Source organism: Mustela lutreola, chromosome X (assembly GCF_030435805.1).
Source record: "Mustela lutreola isolate mMusLut2 chromosome X, mMusLut2.pri, whole genome shotgun sequence".
NCBI classification, from domain to species: Eukaryota; Metazoa; Chordata; class Mammalia; order Carnivora; family Mustelidae; genus Mustela; species Mustela lutreola.
This window is the reverse complement of record NC_081308.1, coordinates 47,227,629-47,245,277: the sequence shown is the minus strand read 5'-3', so window position 1 is coordinate 47,245,277 and position 17,649 is coordinate 47,227,629. Positions and strand designations below refer to the sequence as shown.

The following is a 17,649-nucleotide window of genomic DNA, read 5'->3' as shown; positions in this document are numbered from 1 at the left end:
ATAGTTTCCTTAAATTTGACTACAGGTTTTGTCTACTAATACCAAAATCTAGACCCCTTTTGGGATGTTTTTGTTGACTTTTTTCTGTATAGGCAGAATTCTTTTCTATTTTTTGCATGTACCTTATTTTGTGATAAAAATTGGACATTATAAATAATACATTGTAACAGCTCTGGTATCAGATTCTCCCACCTTCTTCCCCACCAAGGTCTGTTGTTGTATTTTGTTTGTTTATCATTATTATGGTATTTTCTTACTGATGTTTGTTTACTGATTTTCCAGAATAACTCTGTATTCCCTGCAGTGTATGACCATTCAGTTCTTTGCAACTCTAAAAATGTTTTTATTTTTAAGTCTGGCATGCTGATGTTCACACCTGGGCCAGTATATTTAGTGGTGAGCCAATGATTTTTCAGATTTAATTAAGTGCTTCATCTGTGTGTTTTTGCCAAGGGGATCTCTGAGGGAAGGCACACTTTCAAGCTTCACTTTATAAGACAACCTTTGAATTTATTTCCTGCTTTCTCAGGAACTGAACTTCAGCCAGAATGGAATGATTGGTACTTTCTCCTTTCTCAGGTCTTTCCTGGCATGCCAGACATTTATATTCCCAGGAATATGTCAAAGATTTTGAAAGTTTCCTCTGGTCATCTAATTGTCCTAGAATTCCTTTTTAATTCTAGGCCAGGCTCTTGTGTGCCCCAACTAAATCACAGCTTTATGCATCCAAGTTGTTGGCAGCACTTTCCTATTGTTTCAGTAATGCCCTAGAGGTAGTTCCTAACCCTCCCCCACTTCTTATACCCAGCCTGCCTGGGATGACCTGAGCTCCAAGTGAAACCAAATATCCACCACACTCTAAGAATGGAGGTATTTTTTTTTTAAGGTTTTAAGTTTAGACACAATATTGACTCAGGGGATGGTGCTTTTTAAAAGATTTTATTTATTTGAGTGAGTGAGAGGGAGAAGCAGATGCCCTGCTGAGCAGGGGGCCTGATGCAGAACTCATCCCTAGGGATACTGACCTGAGCCAAAGCAGACACGGCAGATGCTTAACTGACTGAGCCACCAGGCGCCCCTTGGGATGGTACTCTTTTTTTTTTACGATTTTATTTTATTTATTTGACAGACAGAGATCACAAGTAGGCAGAGAGGCAGGCAGAGATGAGGACCAGGCTCCCTGCTAAGCCGAGAGCCCGATGCAGGGCTTGATCCCAGGAGCCTGGGATCATGACCTGAGCTGAAGGCAGAGGCTTTAACCCACTGAGCCACCCAGGAGCCCCAGTTTTCCCAATTATTAACATCCTACATTAGTATGGTATATTTGTCACAACTAATAACCCAATCTTGATACATTAACCAAAGTTCATATTTTACTCTGATTTCCTTAGTATTTACTTATCTTTTATTTTCTGTCCCAGGATCCCTTCTAGGATACCACATTATTAAGTGTTCATGTCTCCTTAAGCTTTTCTTGGCTCTAACAGTTTCTCAGAACTTCCTTGTTTTTGATGACCCTGAAATTTTTGAGGAGTACCAGTCAGCTATTTTGTATGGTTTTGTTTTTGAACTCTTCTTTACTTACTAGCACCAGAAGATGCTCTAGGCTAATTTTGTATATTTCCTGGCCCAGTCTTAGGAACCACCGTTTCCAAAAGGAATCCTAATTCCTTTTACTAGAGAATAAACTAGCTGGCTTCTCCCTCTCTCTCTCCGCCCCATTGATGCGTGTGCTGTCTCTCTCTCTCTCTCTCAGTCTTTCGCTCTTCCTCAAATAAATAAATAAAATCTTAAAAAAATAATTCTTTCTATAATGTTAATTTTTTTAGGTAGGAAGTAATTGACCCAGTTTTTTTTTTAAAGATGTATCCATTTAGTTGAAAGAGAGTGTGCGTGTGCACATGTGCACGTGAGTGGAGAGAGGAGCAGAGGGAGATAATCTCAGACTCCCTGCTGAGTGTGGAGCCCTTTGCGGGCTCAATCCCACAACCCATGAGATCATGACCTGAGTCAAAACCAATTGTTGGCTGCCAAACCAACTGAGCCACCCAGGCACGACTGACCCAGTTATTTTTACCTTGTGGTTTCTAGCCTGTCTTCTTTGGTCCATTGTTCCAGCTCAGTTGCATTGCCTCTGTGGTACTCTTTGGATCTTTCCCACATGTGGGTCTCCCAGTGGTCAGTCTCAGTCTTCGGTAGTTGTCTTAGTTCAGTTTTCATGTCTTTGGTGTACTGCATTTTTCATGGCTGAGAGAAAGAAGTATGCTCAAGTGTGCCCCTCATAATAGGAAGAGAGTATAAGGAATCCTGTGCATAAATTTCTCTAGATTCCTGTTTCTTTTTCCCTTGCTGATCCTATCATGCATCTTTTTTGCTATAATAAACTTAACTGTGAATACAGCTATATGTTGAGTCCTTACAACTTTGATTGAATCATTCAATCTGTGAGTGGTCTTCAGGACCCTGAAACATAATTGCATTACATAATTACAATCCTCAAAATAACTCTAAGGTAGGTAGACATTATTGTGTCTGTCTCTTATGGGTAAGAAGACTAAAGTTGGTGAGGTCAAACAACTTTCCTAGGCCCTCAGTTCATAAGCGAGGGAATCCAAATCTGTTTAATCCCAAAGACTTGGTTCTTTACTGTTACTGTGCATTGCCTCCCAATACCAGAAATTATGTCTGCAGTGGGTTGAGAGAAGGCAGTGAAAGCTTATAGAGGGTGATAATGGTCTGAGACTGCTACATACAGGATGTAGTATTTGAGTTGATCTTGAAGGATTAATGGACAGGATTACAATTGGTGAAGTGCTGTGGGAAGAGTATTTTCTACAGATAGAATTGCATGGTATAAGCATGCAGATGTTAAAATGCAAGATTTATCTCCAAGAAAGAGAACATAACAGTTGGGTGAAATGGAGTGTTTATGTTAGAATTAGATGGTTTTTCTTACGTACTTCAAAAAAACTTGTGGCAACTGCCATAGCTTGTCTTTGCTACAGTTTGGTGTAAGATAATGTATCTGATCTAACACATAATTATATATTTAAGCTTAATAACTGAGATAGCATGTCTGTTTAGGGATAATAAATATCTGTTCTGCAGAGATAACCATGACTACTACCAATCACTTTGCCACCTAAACAAGTTAAAAACCCACTGTTGTTAGTACTAAGAAACTCCTGAAGTGGAGGGGGCGTTTGAAGAGAAGAGTGAAATGCTGAAAACAGCATTTAACTGATACTAATCTGGTGGCAGTGTGAAGAATGTATTTACTAGAGCTAGGGAGGCAGTTCATTTAGAACATTGTAATCATAGCATTCCATGTATGAGATGATTAAGAGCTTAGAGAATTGTGAAAGTGAAAATAGGTGAAAGATATTGTGTAGGATGAATTGCCATGATGTGGTGATGACTGGATATTTCTATGTTTTTGGTGAGATCCAAATGTTTGGAGTCTGAGTAGTTTGGAGAAAATATGAAAGTTATCATAGAAATATGACATTTAGGTGAACTGTTATGCCAAGACCATGTTAGGTTTCATTCTAACTGAATTGTACTGAATTGAACAATTTACTGATGTCCTAGTGGAAAAACACATTTGGGTTCTGAAATTGGATTGAAGAGGGGTAAAAGTTTGAGATAAGAGATGGGAAAATTTGCAATTGAGTGGTTACTAAAATGATCTGAATGTGGGCATCACCTTGGGGAAAAAAACAAAAAAGAGCAACAAGGACCATACTCTGGTTTTATTCATTTCATTAGTAAGAAATGAATATTAAAGAGCATCTTTGAAGTTTTAAGTAATGTTATAAGTAATGTTGACATTTTTTTAGAACTGTTAAAAACATTTGTATAGTACTTCTTTTCATGTAGGTATTTTCTAGTTCGTGAACTTTAAGTGGTCTTTTATAGTATATGAATAACTCTTAAATGAAATCAATAAGTAATTGTCCTTTCTGTGTGTAAAGTATAGGCACCAGATAATGTTCAAATAACATTTTTTTCTTCTCATATAGCACATTGTTCTTGATAACTTCTGGAAGGTATGTGTGTGCATATCTTTCTGTTGCCTACTTAGGAGTCTTGCTCTAAGTTCTGTTTCATTTCAATACCTGTTTGGTTTGTTAATCATTTCTTAGCACTTGCTGACTGTTGTGCCACTAGTGCACCAGCCATCATTACCATCACTTGAGGGTTCGAAATCACTTGTTCCATCACTTTCCCTTAGTGCAGAAATGTTCTTAAATGAATGACATTCAGACTTAGCTCTATGCAACACATTTGTTTTTTTAGAAAGTAAGGGGAATGAGCACAGAAATACTCCTTAGGAGAAGCTGGGTAGACACAAACGTTGGCACTAATGTGTATATGGTTCTGGCAGTTGTCTCCATTTTACTCCTACCTGCTGACATTTTTCCAGGGTAAGAAGACACTATTAAAAAGCTTCAGCTCCAGAGTCTTACCCATTTTGTTCTGCTATTTGTTCCATTACTGGAATTGACAGAGAATTAGATGAATGTGCAGAGGGATAACAGGAAAAAAATGTTTTTATTATAGGCTGACTTGTTTTCTTTGGGTTTTAAGTGTTAGAAAAGGAGGGAATTCCATCAAAATTTGTATGTCATTTTGGTATCTCATGGTTGCCCAAAAGGTAGTATACATGATTTTTTAAAAAAATTTTTATTTTTTCAGCCTAACAGTATTCATTATTTTTGCACCACACCCAGTGCTCCATGCAATCCGTACCCTCTCCAATACCCACCACCTGGTTCCCCCAACCTCCCACCCCCTGCCCCTTCAAAACCCTCAGATTGTTTTTTCAGAGTCCATAGTCTTTCATGGTTCACCTCCCCTTCCAATTTCCCTCAACTCCCTTCTCCTCTCCATCTCCCCTTGTCTTCCATGCTATTTGTTATGCATGATTTTTATAAAACTCTTTTGTATATCTGGGGGCGCCTGGGTGGCTTAGTGGGTTAGGCCTCTGCCTTCGGCTCAGGTCATGATCTCAGGGTCCTGGGATCGAGCCCCACATCGGGCTCTCTGCTCACTCAGGGAGTCTGTTTCCCTCTCTCTCTGCCTGCCTCTCTGCCTACTTGTGATTTCTCTCTCTGTCAAATAGATAAATAAAATCTTAAAAAAAAAACTCTTTTGTATATGTGAAGATGGTCCAATTAATTCATTAAACTCTTCTTAAACAATTTTCATTAATGTTTTTATTTAATATTTAATCCCCTTGAATCTAAGCTTTCAGTAATACAGAGAATCACAGACTTTGTATAAGCACTCATTCATATCATCATGTTCCTCCGTTTGAAGCAAGTTCCCCATTCATTTCCCAGTGTATTCTGTGGGTTGGTATGGTACAATGGAAAGCACACTGATCTGTCAGGATACCTGGGTTCTAACCCCAGCATATAACCTCAGTTTCTGGATCCCATTCTTCTCATGCAAAAAGTAGAATACTTGTTGAGCCTATATCACAGGCCTGTTAGAAGTTTCAAAAATGATAAAGAAAATTACTTTGAAAATGTTAATATGGAGGCTTCTTGCATCATCTTCAGCAATTTCCGTATTTTTCACAATTAAAAAAGTACCATAAGAAATGTACAAGAAATGTTCATGTTCTTGTTTAATAAAGTTCCTAAAAATGTTATTGTGCTTATATTTCACAACTGCATTTCCTAAAATTTATTTTATTTTATTTTTTAAAGATTTTATTTATTTACAGAGAGAGATCACATGCAGGCAGAGAGGCAGGCAGAGAGAGAGGGGGGAAGCAGGCTCCCTGCTGAGCAGAGAGCCCGATGCGGGACTCGATCCCAGGACCCTGGGATCATGACCTGAGCCGAAGGCAGTGGCTTAATCCACTGAGCCACCCAGGCACCCCCTAAAATTTATTTTAAATCCACTCCGTAAGTTTTGGCTTATAAATCAGAGGAATTGGAACTTTATGAATTTTTTCTATGACAATGATTTAGCAAATGTGTAATAGTACTGAATAATTGAAAGATTTAGTGTGATGTTCAGATTAGGGAATTTTTTGCTAACAGAGACTTCTATAATTGATTTGCTTCATTTATTTGGACAACTTCTGTAATTGATTTGTTTCATTTATTTGGACATCTTATGCTCTACAACTCATGAGGTTCATATACCATCTGTATTCTTGTTTCTGCCATTTGTTTATCATTAACAAACAAAAATATTGGTTAAAAAGTTAAATGAGATTCTAGTTTTCTGATACTTGTTTAAAGTCAGTATGGTATACTGAAAAGAGAGAGCATCCTCGTCTACACTTGAGCATTCCAAGTCTGAGTCAGCTGATGACTAATTGCAAGAATTGCAAGAACTCAGGCATGCCTTTCTTTTTCTGTGGCTCATTTGTCCATTATAAAACAAGTGGTTTGGATTAGACTTCTAAGATTCTTTTAAATTTTAACATTCTATGATTGTTTTTTAAAACTTCTGAGTATCTGAAGAAACCAATGTAAAGATTATAATTGGCACTAATGTTTTTAGAAAGAATAGAAATATTATATTTGACTTATAACTTATACCTTATTTGACTTATACCAAGGTGACCATATAATTTGCCATCCAACAAGAGAAAACTTTTGAGAGTTAAAGGTATACTGTTAATAATTACTCCAGGGCAACAGCTTTTGGTTTAGGACTGTCTCAGATAAACTCAAATATCTGGTTACCCTATCTGTACCCCATATGTGGGGTTCTGTCAACTGCACTGTTGGCCAAAGAACAGTATTTATCACTTCTAATTCCATTTTTATGGTTTTACTGTTTTTTCTTCTAGATCCATTGTGTGTGGAAAGTAATGTAGCATCATGCCAGCAATCTCCAGCTAGTAAAAAAGGGATGTTCACAGATGACTTACATAAACTGGTGGATGACTGGACAAAGGAAACAGTAGGAAATTCTCTTATTAAGCCAAGTTTAAACCAACTCAAACAGAGTCAACACAAACTAGAGTCAGACAACTGGAACAAAGTATACGAGGTAAGTTGTTTTTACATGTTCCTCTTTATTTATGAGAACTAAAACCAGGGGCTCCTTGGTGGCCCAGTCAGTTAAGGGTCTGACTCTTGATTTCAGCTCAGGTCCTGATCTGATCTTGCAGTTGTGAGTTCAGGCCCCATGTTAGGCTCCACACTGGGCATGGACCTTACTTAAAAAAAAAAAAAAAGAAAAGAATAAAACCGTAAAAATTGATTCACTTAGTCACTATGAGAGAATGGTGTGATTTGACAACATAGAGACTTTTATCCTTATCTAGATTCAGTATATCCTTGAGCAGATTATCTTTTAGACCAGGGGTCAGCAACCTTTTCCTGAGAAGGGGCCAGTTATTAAATACTTGCAAGTCATGTGGTTGCAACTAGTCAACTCTGTTGGAGGGCAAAAGCAGCCATAGACAAAGCATAAGTGAATGCATGTGGCTTTATTCCATGAAAATTTGACTTTCAAAAACAGGTGGCAGGCTATAGGTTGCTGTCCCTTGTTTTAGACTTTTATACCCAAAAATCTAACCATCAAGTATCAAAAAGAAAGCATCTAGAGTGATGGTTAATTCAGTCCTGTGGTGCAAGAAGAGTTTGGTTTTGAGGAAAAGCTATCATATGTTGTATGTCAGTATTCTTAGAACTACTGAGTGATCTTAGTTGTTCATTTTTCAAAATAATTTTAAAGCTCTTTAAGCTAGAATATAATGAAAGGCATCTTAAATTCATGGGATGAGATGCCTAGTTAATTGCATATGGCTTTAGTCAGATGTACATGCATTTGAGATATGGAAAGATGTCCTCAGTGCATCTGGAATGGGAAGAAGGTAGGCTTAGAGAATAGTATATACAGTATTTGTTTAAAATTATGGACATTAGATATATGTATATACACATAGAAATAGGAAGAGCTATTAACAATATGTAGGATGGTGGAATTTGGGCCTTATTTTACTTTGTACTTCTCTGTGTTTGAGTTTTGTAAAGTATCACTTTTTCATGATGAGTAAATCTACTAAAATGTGAATCAGGGCTTAGAATCTGAACCCTCATAATTGAAAGAGATATATTTGTGTGTCTGTTTTTCTGTCATATTTGTGTACATGTATGTGTATATTTGTAGTCATTGCATGTGTTTGGTAAAGAGGCTGAAAATACAGTTAGTGTTAATGTTGAATAAAAATTTCAAAAGCCTAGATTTCCCAAAATAGTAAGCAGTATATTTCTTGGGGACTCTGTATTTATCTTACTCCTGGCACTGATTTATACACAGATAATATTACCATTGTAAACACTGGAAGTCTTTAGAGGCAAATTTCAAGGCATAAATGCATTGGTGTTGCCAGTGAGAGAGCCTCTGAGTACTCTGTGAATGGAGACTTTTGTTGACTAGTAGGGGGATGGTTTTTTGCAGCATAATGGGGGATTTTGGAGGGAAAATGAGTAGAAAATGGAGTATGAACAAAAGTAATTAAGGTCTTTAAACAGTTAATACCTACCTTAGAAGATTGCTGTGAGGATTAAATGAGGTAACACCTATAGAGTAACTAGCACAAGGTAGTAACTACTTTTGTATTTTGAGTTAACTTGATTACATCTTTTTGTGGAAAACTCATCTCATAACCTGATGTTCTTGCTTGTTACTGAGCTTAGAAAAATTGAAAAATAAGAAAATTTGTCACAATTATATTAGGCCCTTTACTATGTGCCAAGCCCCGTCCTAGACACTAGGTTTGATGAACAAAAACAAGTATGTGCCCTATCTCTTGGAACTACACTCTGGTGGGACAGTTCAACATGAACAAACATATAAATATAAAATTATAGCTATAATATGGACTACAAAGGAAAAACTAAGATATCATAGGTAAGAGATTTGATCTAGTGAAGGGAAGTCAAATTTCACCAAAAAAGTGCTGATTGAATAGAGATCTGAGGAATGAGTAGGTGTTAAGTAGGTGAAAAGGAGAGGGAATGTGATTCCAAGCAGAAAGAACAGCTTATGCAAAAGTCATGTATGGGTAAAGGGATCATGAGGGGACTGAAAATAAGCTAGTTTGGCTGAAGTGAAGAGAGCAGACAGGAGTTGGTATGCGGTCAATCTATGGAGGCCGGGAGGGTCTTAAAAGTGGTGATGATAAGGAACTTTGTCTTTATTTTAAGAAAGAGGGGTAGCAGGAGGGAAAAAAAAGTTGTTAGCCGTTGAAGCCCTAGGGTTAACATCAAATTTGCTTTTCAAAAATATTACTCTGACTTGAAGCAAGAAGAAAGGATTATGGGGGAGGGGGAGGGTAGAAGTTGATAGATGAATTGAGAGTTAGTCACAGTAGTCTATATAAAGAGAAGCTGAGATAAAATTGAACAGATTCCAAGAAATGTTTAAGGGATAAAATGGAGATGCCTGGGTAGCTCAGTCAGTTAAGTGTCCAGCTCTTGATCTCAGCTCAGGTGTTGATCTCAGAGTCGTGAGTTCAAGACCCGTATTGGGTTCCACACTGGGCATGGAGCCTACTTTAAGGAGAAAAAAGGGACAAGATTTAGTGATGGAATGGATGTACATCAAGAGGGAAGTGGTCAAGACTAGGTTTCTGGCTGCCATTACTGGCTATCATTCCAGTGTACCATTCACAAGATGTGGAACATGCGTAGGCAGTGTGTTTTGGTAGAGGAAAGACTAGAGGTCATTTGAATCTCAAATTCCTTTGAAATATGCAGAAGGTTAAGTATAAGAAACCATCTCCAATTGTCTTTTTTTAAAATAAAAATCACATTATTGTTTGTAAAATAATGTTCATTGTAGAATTTAATAAGTGCAGAAAAGTACAAATCTTAAAATACCACCTTCAAATCCCACTACCTCTAAATAATTGTCACTAACTATAAACACCATTTCATATATCTTTCTATGTCTGTATATGTATACATGGAAATGACTTCATAAAAATGCAGTCATACTATATGTGCCCTTTTGAATCAGAGGTATTAAATTTTACTTTAATGGAACTAAAACACTGATATGAGGAAGAGATAACTGAACTTGAAATAAATGTGTTTTTTCACCACATGAGATACAGTCATTCATTATTGAGTCAAGCAAAAGCTTTTACTTTCAACGTTTATTTGAAAGGCTTTTAGCTTGACTAGTCAGCTTAAAAGAACTAAGCATTTGGGACTGATACCAAACTCTACTTTAAGTGAGAATTATTTACTTCCGTTTGACTTACTATTACTGTGTGCCTAAAATTTCAGTAATCTTTTTTTTTTTTTTTTTTTTTAAAGATTTTATTTATTTATTTGACAGACAGAGATCACAAGTAGTAGGAAGAGAGGCAGACAGAGAGAGGAGGAAGCAGACTCCCCTTGGAGCAGAGAGCCCGATGTGGGACTTGATCCCAGGACCCTGGGATCATGACCTGAGCCGAAGGCAGAGGCCTTAACCCACTGAGCCACCCAGGCACCCCAAATTTCAGTAATCTTGATAGATGTGTGTAATCACAATAGGACATGATAAGGAGAGTCAGGCAGGAATATATTTTCACAGTACTGCCAAAAACATAATTGTCTTGAGTTTAAACTTCCAAAAATGCAATGGGAATTTTAGACTTTAAGGCAATGAGAAGTGGGTAGGGCAGTGACATTTGTTGAGCACCTAATGTATATACTAGACTCTTCCCCTGTGCCACACTATATCATGCTCGTCTGTGTCCAAAGAATTACCTATTAAGCTGGTCTGTGGTGCTGAATGAAAAAAATTCATGGGGCTAGCAGAAGGAAATAAAAATAGAAGAGTAGGGGCGCCTGGGTGGCTCACTGGTTTAAGCCGCTGCCTTCGGCTCAGGTCATGATCTCAGGGTGCTGGGATCCAGTCCCGCATCGGGCTCTCTGCTCAGCGGGGAGCCTGCTTCCCTCTGTCTCTCTCTGTCTGCCTCTCCATCTACTTGTGATTTCTCTGTCAAATAAATAAATAAATAAATAAATAAAATCTTTAAAAAAAAAAAAAAAGAAGAGTACTGCTACCATAAAGAAATGGACAGTATTAAACTGTGAACAGAGATTTAGCAGGGTCCTTGGAGTTAGCTGGAACTCTATTCAAATCCTCACCTCACTGTCAAGTTGCTTAGTGATATTGGGTGTCATCAGTTTTGAGCTTCAGTTTCTTTATCCAAAAATGCCTCCCTTAAAAGGCAGTAATGAAGAGGAAATAAATAAGGTATGCAACAATGCTTGGCACACAGAAAGGTGCTCCAAAAGTGGTAGCCTCTTATAGTAATAATAGAAATAGTAAGCCAGAAGGAATAGGAAGGAATATAGATGGGTAAAAGCATCGACCAAATGAACTGATCTTTTGTTTTTATTTTTGTTTTTGTTAGAATACTCCATCTACTATGGGCTACACACCAACATGGATTTCTTCTCTGTCCCAAATCCGTGGAGCTGTCCCAACCTCCTTGCCACAAGGACTCCCACTCCCTTCATTTCCTGGGCCATTATCATCATATGGAATGCCCCATGTTTGTCAATATAATGCTGTGGGGGGGCCAGGGTACCCAGTACAGTGGGTAGGAATTTCAGGAACACCGCAACAGTCTGTAGTAATTCCTACTCAATCTGGGGGACCATTCCAGCCGGGAATGAATTTACAGGCATTTCCAGCTTCATCAGTGCAGAATCCATCTGCAATCCCTCCTGGTCCCAAATGAATCAGAGTAGAGAGGAACAAAAGGGAGATTTTTTTTTTCAGAATTATTTTCAGGACACCTAAGATACTAAACGTTCTTCTTCTTGGTTCTGCCATATTTTCCCTCATTTAAGTTTACTTTTCCCTGAATTTTTGTTGTTGTTGTTCCATTATGGTATTTTATATAGCTCATCATTCTGTAGAACTGTGCAGTTTGTACATAGAGCACTGCACACAGAAATGTTTTTTCACTTCAGATCCTATCCTCTTTGATACTTGATTTTTTAAAAATACCGTTCAGAATGCTTTAATAAGCTCAGCTTGAGCATTACCATTTCCAAGACACTTTCCATGAATTGCTGAAAAGCCCCCATTTTTTACTGCTGCTATCTGCAGCTGGATGATACTTTAAAATGTATAAAAACTATTTAAATTGATATTCCCCAAATGTGGACGAAGTGAGACCCTCGAACAGCTGGAGTTTTATGGGATTCTTCACATGTTTATCTTAGGTTTACCTTTCCCAGAAGGCAGGGTAACTTGCTGCAGGAAACGTTTTGGTATATGAAATTAGAATAACTTTGTCAACCAATATAGACCATGAGCCCTTTTTAATGTGATTTTCTTCCCGTCGTCACAGCAGGAGGAGTGAAGCCTTGTTTTAGGTGAGGCGGAGAGAAAGGAAAAAACAGAACTGTAACAGTTCCTTGATTCTGCAGATACTGTAGCTGCTTTAGGATTTCAATAGTAATTCAAAGCAGCTATCTCCTTGTTTCTCATGTGCACACTACATTGTTTTTGAGCATCTGAGAGGCACTGGTTTGGCTTGCATTCTTTTGTAAGGGATATATTGCAGCTGATATGAATCTCATTTTGGGGGAATCTTGGTATTCCGAACAAAGAGGATTCAAGTTACACCTCTATTGATCCATTGTTCTGAAGTAAAATGTACTTGACACAGTAGGTTGTAGGTTTTGAGACTTAAACATGAAACACTGGCTTTACAGGGTTCTAAGGTGTGGGGTATACACTGTCCTGCAGTGAAAAGGTAGACCCTCAAAGGACACTATTTAAGTTGCCCTTAGCTTTTTTTTTGAGGGGGGGATTGCCATTTTTTTAGTTGTTATAATTTCTTGTTAGTATATATAGCATCCTAGATGATTTTAGATCTTACATGATTTTGGCAGCCTCTTTTTAGAATCTGAGAGAGATCACTGTCAAGTTGCACTTTACTGGGTTTTATCCAGTTTTAGAAGGAGGTGAGACAATGTCAAAATATACACTTTTTGCTTTTCAAGGAGGCTAACTATAATAATCCTAAAAGGCTGGTCACAGAGTTACCTAATGCTCAGTCTGTGAAACCCAAATAGAATTCTTAAATGGTATTAATCAACTATCACATCCACATGTTTGAAATACTTTTTACTCTGAAAATTTCAGGGTCATTTCTACCATACAATTACCTGATAATGAATTCTATCGACTGGTAACCATTCCATATTACCACCCAACATTTCTTTGAACAGATTTTCCCCCATGTTCCTCTAAAATTTTTACCCCATGAGCTTGCCAGGTAATGAGGAAAACTCAATAGGTATACTTTTTTTTTTTTTTTTTTGCATAGTCTACTTTGTGACATTCAGTACCCCTTTTCAAAAAAGTGTGTCTGGTATTGCTTCCCTGAGGATCACACTAAACATCATAAAGATTTTGTCACTATCCTTTGGGGTGTCTAAGGCAGCATTTTCAGAATTGCTGTTGATAAGAGCCACAGTTTCTTTTCATAAATCATACTGTGGTTTGGGTGAGTCTCTTCTGTACAGATTCTTCAAATTTCTCCTACAGTATTGGTTTGCAAGTCGCAGTGATTTTAGGACATTAGTGTAATGCAAATACTTGCATTGCATTGTTTTCCATGTGTACAAAAACAATGCACCTAAAATCCGTAATTCTTTAAAACTGCTCGTGTTTCATTATAAGAGTTGGCTTTGTGTAATTACATTAAGACTTACAACCTATAAAGTGAAAATCCTGCAGGTTTTAAGATCCCTTCCTCTCTACATGTAATGCTTTTAAACAGTATATCCCAGGATGAAAAAAACCTCCATGGATGACATGCACAATTACATTTATTAATGGCTGCTCTACATCAAATGTCCCACATTTTGCCACCACCTCTGTTTTAGGTATGATTCATCATTCATTTGCCTGCAGACTTTTGCAGTGCCTTGTAATATTTAGAATCTTTTCAGATTTTTTGCTGGAAAGAAAAGTAGTCTTCTGAAGTTTGAAGATAGTGAATAGCATACTGCTGTCTCCATGCTGACCGCAGTAGTTGGATTAACATATGTTATGTATACATTATGTATATGTAACATGTATAAGTTTAAAAATACAGAAAAAAAGTGAGTTTGTGCAGAAATGAAAACAGTGTTATTCACATCACTGTGGGTTTTTATTTTTTTTCTCATTAAATGTTTGATTCAGATTATAGTCACTTTGACTGTAAATATTGGCTAGTTTTCTAAGTAGGGGTTTTACATTATTTCATAATTTTGCTAACTCATATAATAGTGCTGTTTTCATCCTTGCTGAGGTAATTTTCCTTCCCAAAAGCAGTTAACTCTTGAGGTGAAGCTCAGAAATTCCCTTCTTACTTAACAAAGAGCCTACTATATAACAAGGGCCTTCTACCCAAAACTGTCCTTTTCATTTTCCTTTTTGTAGGAGAAAGAGGTTGTACTAAACCATCCTACTTGTAAAGTTTATTTGGGGGATAGTCTGTATGTCCAACCTCTATGTTTACTTCTCAAAGTACAAGTCTGATGAATAGTACTGTATCTCCATATGTGGCAATGTGAGCATTTCATCATGAAGTACATGCTGCTATGTTTGTGAAGTTGGGTGTAACACCATAAGACTATGAAACCAGTATTGGTGTAAATCTAATGAAAATAACTCTATGTATATTTGTAGCAGTCTTGAATCTCTATTTAAGGTAATTTGCTGTAATATAACAAATATCCCTTTTGTTTTTCATCCTTTTCTTGCCAGTTTTATATCAAGCATGAATTCTCATGGTTTGACAGCAAAATTATCTGTGAAAGTTTAAAAGGCACTTTTCCGCTGTGATTTTTGGATTGAGTGTGGAGTGTTATGTACAATATGAAGGGATGTATCATTTTAGAACCCCAGATTTAACCCAGTCCAATTACTTTTGTTTATCTACCTCGTTTTCAGTGCTGTTTAGGGGTGCATAAGTAAACACTGCCTGTGAAACTTGCTTTTTTGCCTTGATTCTCAGTATTCTTTCAGGTTATAAATCTGGCCTGCCTCCTAGTCCCAGTGCTAAGCATGAGTTCGATATGAGAGGAACCACCACTCTGCCACCAATCTGTGTTTAAGTGATGAGAGCCATGTGCCTCTGCAGAATAAACTTTTGGGATCTGGGGAAGGAGAGCAGAGAAAGAAATCCAGCTGGTGGCAATGTAGGATTTAGTTTTAGGAGTTAGTCCTAAAAGAAATGGTAAGAAAGTATCTAGACAGTCCAGTGCCTGCAACTTTGCATCTTTTACTAAAGGTGCATTTCTTGTCTGTGTGCCTAAAGGGCTATGTGTTGAAATTGCTTTAACTATCACAGTGACATATTTGCTCAATCCTACAGCAGTGGCCTGTCATTCAGCATATTAGCATACTGCTAGGTATTTTCAGTGGTATTTTGTTACCTTAAAATGGCTGTATGCTTTTAGTTGAATTGTAGTTGGTGGTAACTATTTATTCAATCTCTAAAGTTTATTGGAGGCATTGACTTTCTTCTTTGCTGTCTTTACTGAAGGATGAAATGATGCATTCTTTTTCTTTTTCCAGAACACTCAGCTAATGTTTATAAGCCACATGTTCTTTGTTTCACATGGTTACTGTGTATAACACTACAGCATATTTAATGTTAGCAAATACTGTATTTCAGGCTTCATGCACAAATACATTCCTGAAATATATTTGGGATTCAGTTATTTAATCTTCTGTTTGGTTTAGAGAAACTTGAGATTTGAGGTGGGGTGCAGGCCATTTTCTAGAATAGATTGTTCATTTTTTCATTCTATAGTATATTGGGGACTTTTTTTTATCCCCCTTTGGTTTTGAAGATGAACCGGTGGGGGGTTGTTGTGTAGAAAAGGCCATTGATTTGATAAATGTAATTTCTGATAATCAGTTTTGTTTTTTTAAACCAATACAGGCTATAAAATTGTGACACTCAAACTTGGTAAAGTCCTTTGAAATTAGTATGAAATTTTGACAGAGCCAAATGCTTTCAGTTCACCATGGAAACAGTCTTTTTATGTGAAGGATGAACACAAACATTGGTCAGGGTTCTTGATAGCCAACATAGGAAGGGGCCTGGCATAGTGCTTAGGTGACACTGAAGTTATTTTCAAGTGAGATAGTTGGAAGAGTGTACAAACCGACAGTTCCCATTCTGGAAGGTTTTCTCTTAATTAAAAAAAAAAAAAAGGCTAAAAGTCAAGCAAGAAGGGAAAAGAGAAACTGGGCTCTTGAGAAAAAAAAAAATGTGCCGGTGTAAAATAAACTCCTAAATACGTGCTTTGTCATCCTTCCCGTTGTTTTTTTGTTTGTTTTGTTTTGTTTTTTAAGTTACATTTCTTTTCCACTATAAGTTAAGATTTCAGATTGAGGTTTGTGGGCCAGACCATACCCTCAGCAGAAATAGTGACTGATCGGAAAGTGCAGTTGTTCAAGGTCTGTCATGCTCAATCACTTAAAGCTGTAACTTGTTTGATATGAATATTAAGCATGTAGACCTAGTGCAGCATGGGAGCCACTCAGGAAGTTTATGCATTTAATAAACTTTCATGCATAATTTGCTATGAAGTATGCAGAATTTCAGCCACTTCTTTACACTTAACATTTAGTTGTATATGCGAATTCTCCTTTCTTAATTGGGGAATGTAGCATTATATAGAAAGAATGTTAAATTTAATTTTAATCCTTCTTGACATTAACCTTTTTTTTCCTTTGGTAAACCAAGTGATCTGCCTTTAAGCAGTCAACTGATTTTGGTTCTTTGAAACTGTGATTTTTATTTCATTTGTACCCAGCCATTGTAAGTATTTTGTTTTGTTTCTTGGAAATTTTGTTTTGAAACAGAAAATAAAGGCTGTGTTATAAAATGAGTATGGTATCTTATTAAAATGCTTTCATAGTCACTGCAGTCACCTGGCTTAAACTGGTTCTTCATTTATCAAATGTAATTTTTAGGAGATTTAAAAGATTTAGTCCTATAGATTATGCTGGCTGAACAAATTAACCAAGCCATCGATTATCTCTTGATGTATATAGCGCTAGCAAATTTTGAGTTGTACCTGTTCTCCACTCTTATCAATGAGCTATAATTATAATACTCACTATGATTTTTCTAAGTACCTGTTGTGTTATTTAGGCTTTTACCTGTGATATTTTTAATTCAAAAAACAATCCTATAAGCTAAGTCTTACTATCTCAACTTACAGTGAAAATTTATGGATCAGAGAGATTAAAGAGTTTGGCATGGTTAACACAACTAGGAAATGGTGAAGCCTGGACCCAAACCTAGTTCTGTCTGACTCCCAAGCTCATGGGAAAAACCCCAGGCCATACAACTCTCAGATACACTGTTGGAAAAATAATCCACATACATTTACATTAAGTTTTCATCTATTAATCAGGATTAGTAGGTGCTCTTTTTAAATGTCTTTCATGAGGTTATATCCAGTGCTTGTTTCATCATTTCAGGAATAGAACTGTGTTTATGGTACAAACAGGAATTCAAAATGTGCCCTTTGCACAAACTTAAGGAGATTTCCTTTCATGTTGACAATGTTTATGGTGCATGTTTAGGGAAAAAAGTATATTTGGAAATTTCCCTCCCACATCTCTCATTTACTACACTGC

At 37.0% G+C, this 17,649-nt stretch overlaps 1 protein-coding gene across 6 annotated transcripts in view; it reads left to right on the top strand.

Annotated features, from left to right (window-relative positions):
• WNK3 (WNK lysine deficient protein kinase 3) overlaps nucleotides 1–16,892 on the top strand; it is a 157,418-nt gene extending 140,526 nt beyond the window's left edge. For all 6 annotated transcript variants that reach the window (XM_059156945.1, XM_059156946.1, XM_059156944.1 and 3 more), the window contains 2 exons: nucleotides 6,818–7,020; nucleotides 11,393–16,892. In XM_059156945.1, the coding sequence (XP_059012928.1) occupies nucleotides 6,818–7,020; nucleotides 11,393–11,722 (533 nt within the window). In that variant the 3' untranslated portion in view covers nucleotides 11,723–16,892. The remainder of the gene's footprint in view (nucleotides 1–6,817; nucleotides 7,021–11,392) is intronic.
• The last annotated feature ends 757 nt before the right edge of the window (nucleotides 16,893–17,649 follow it).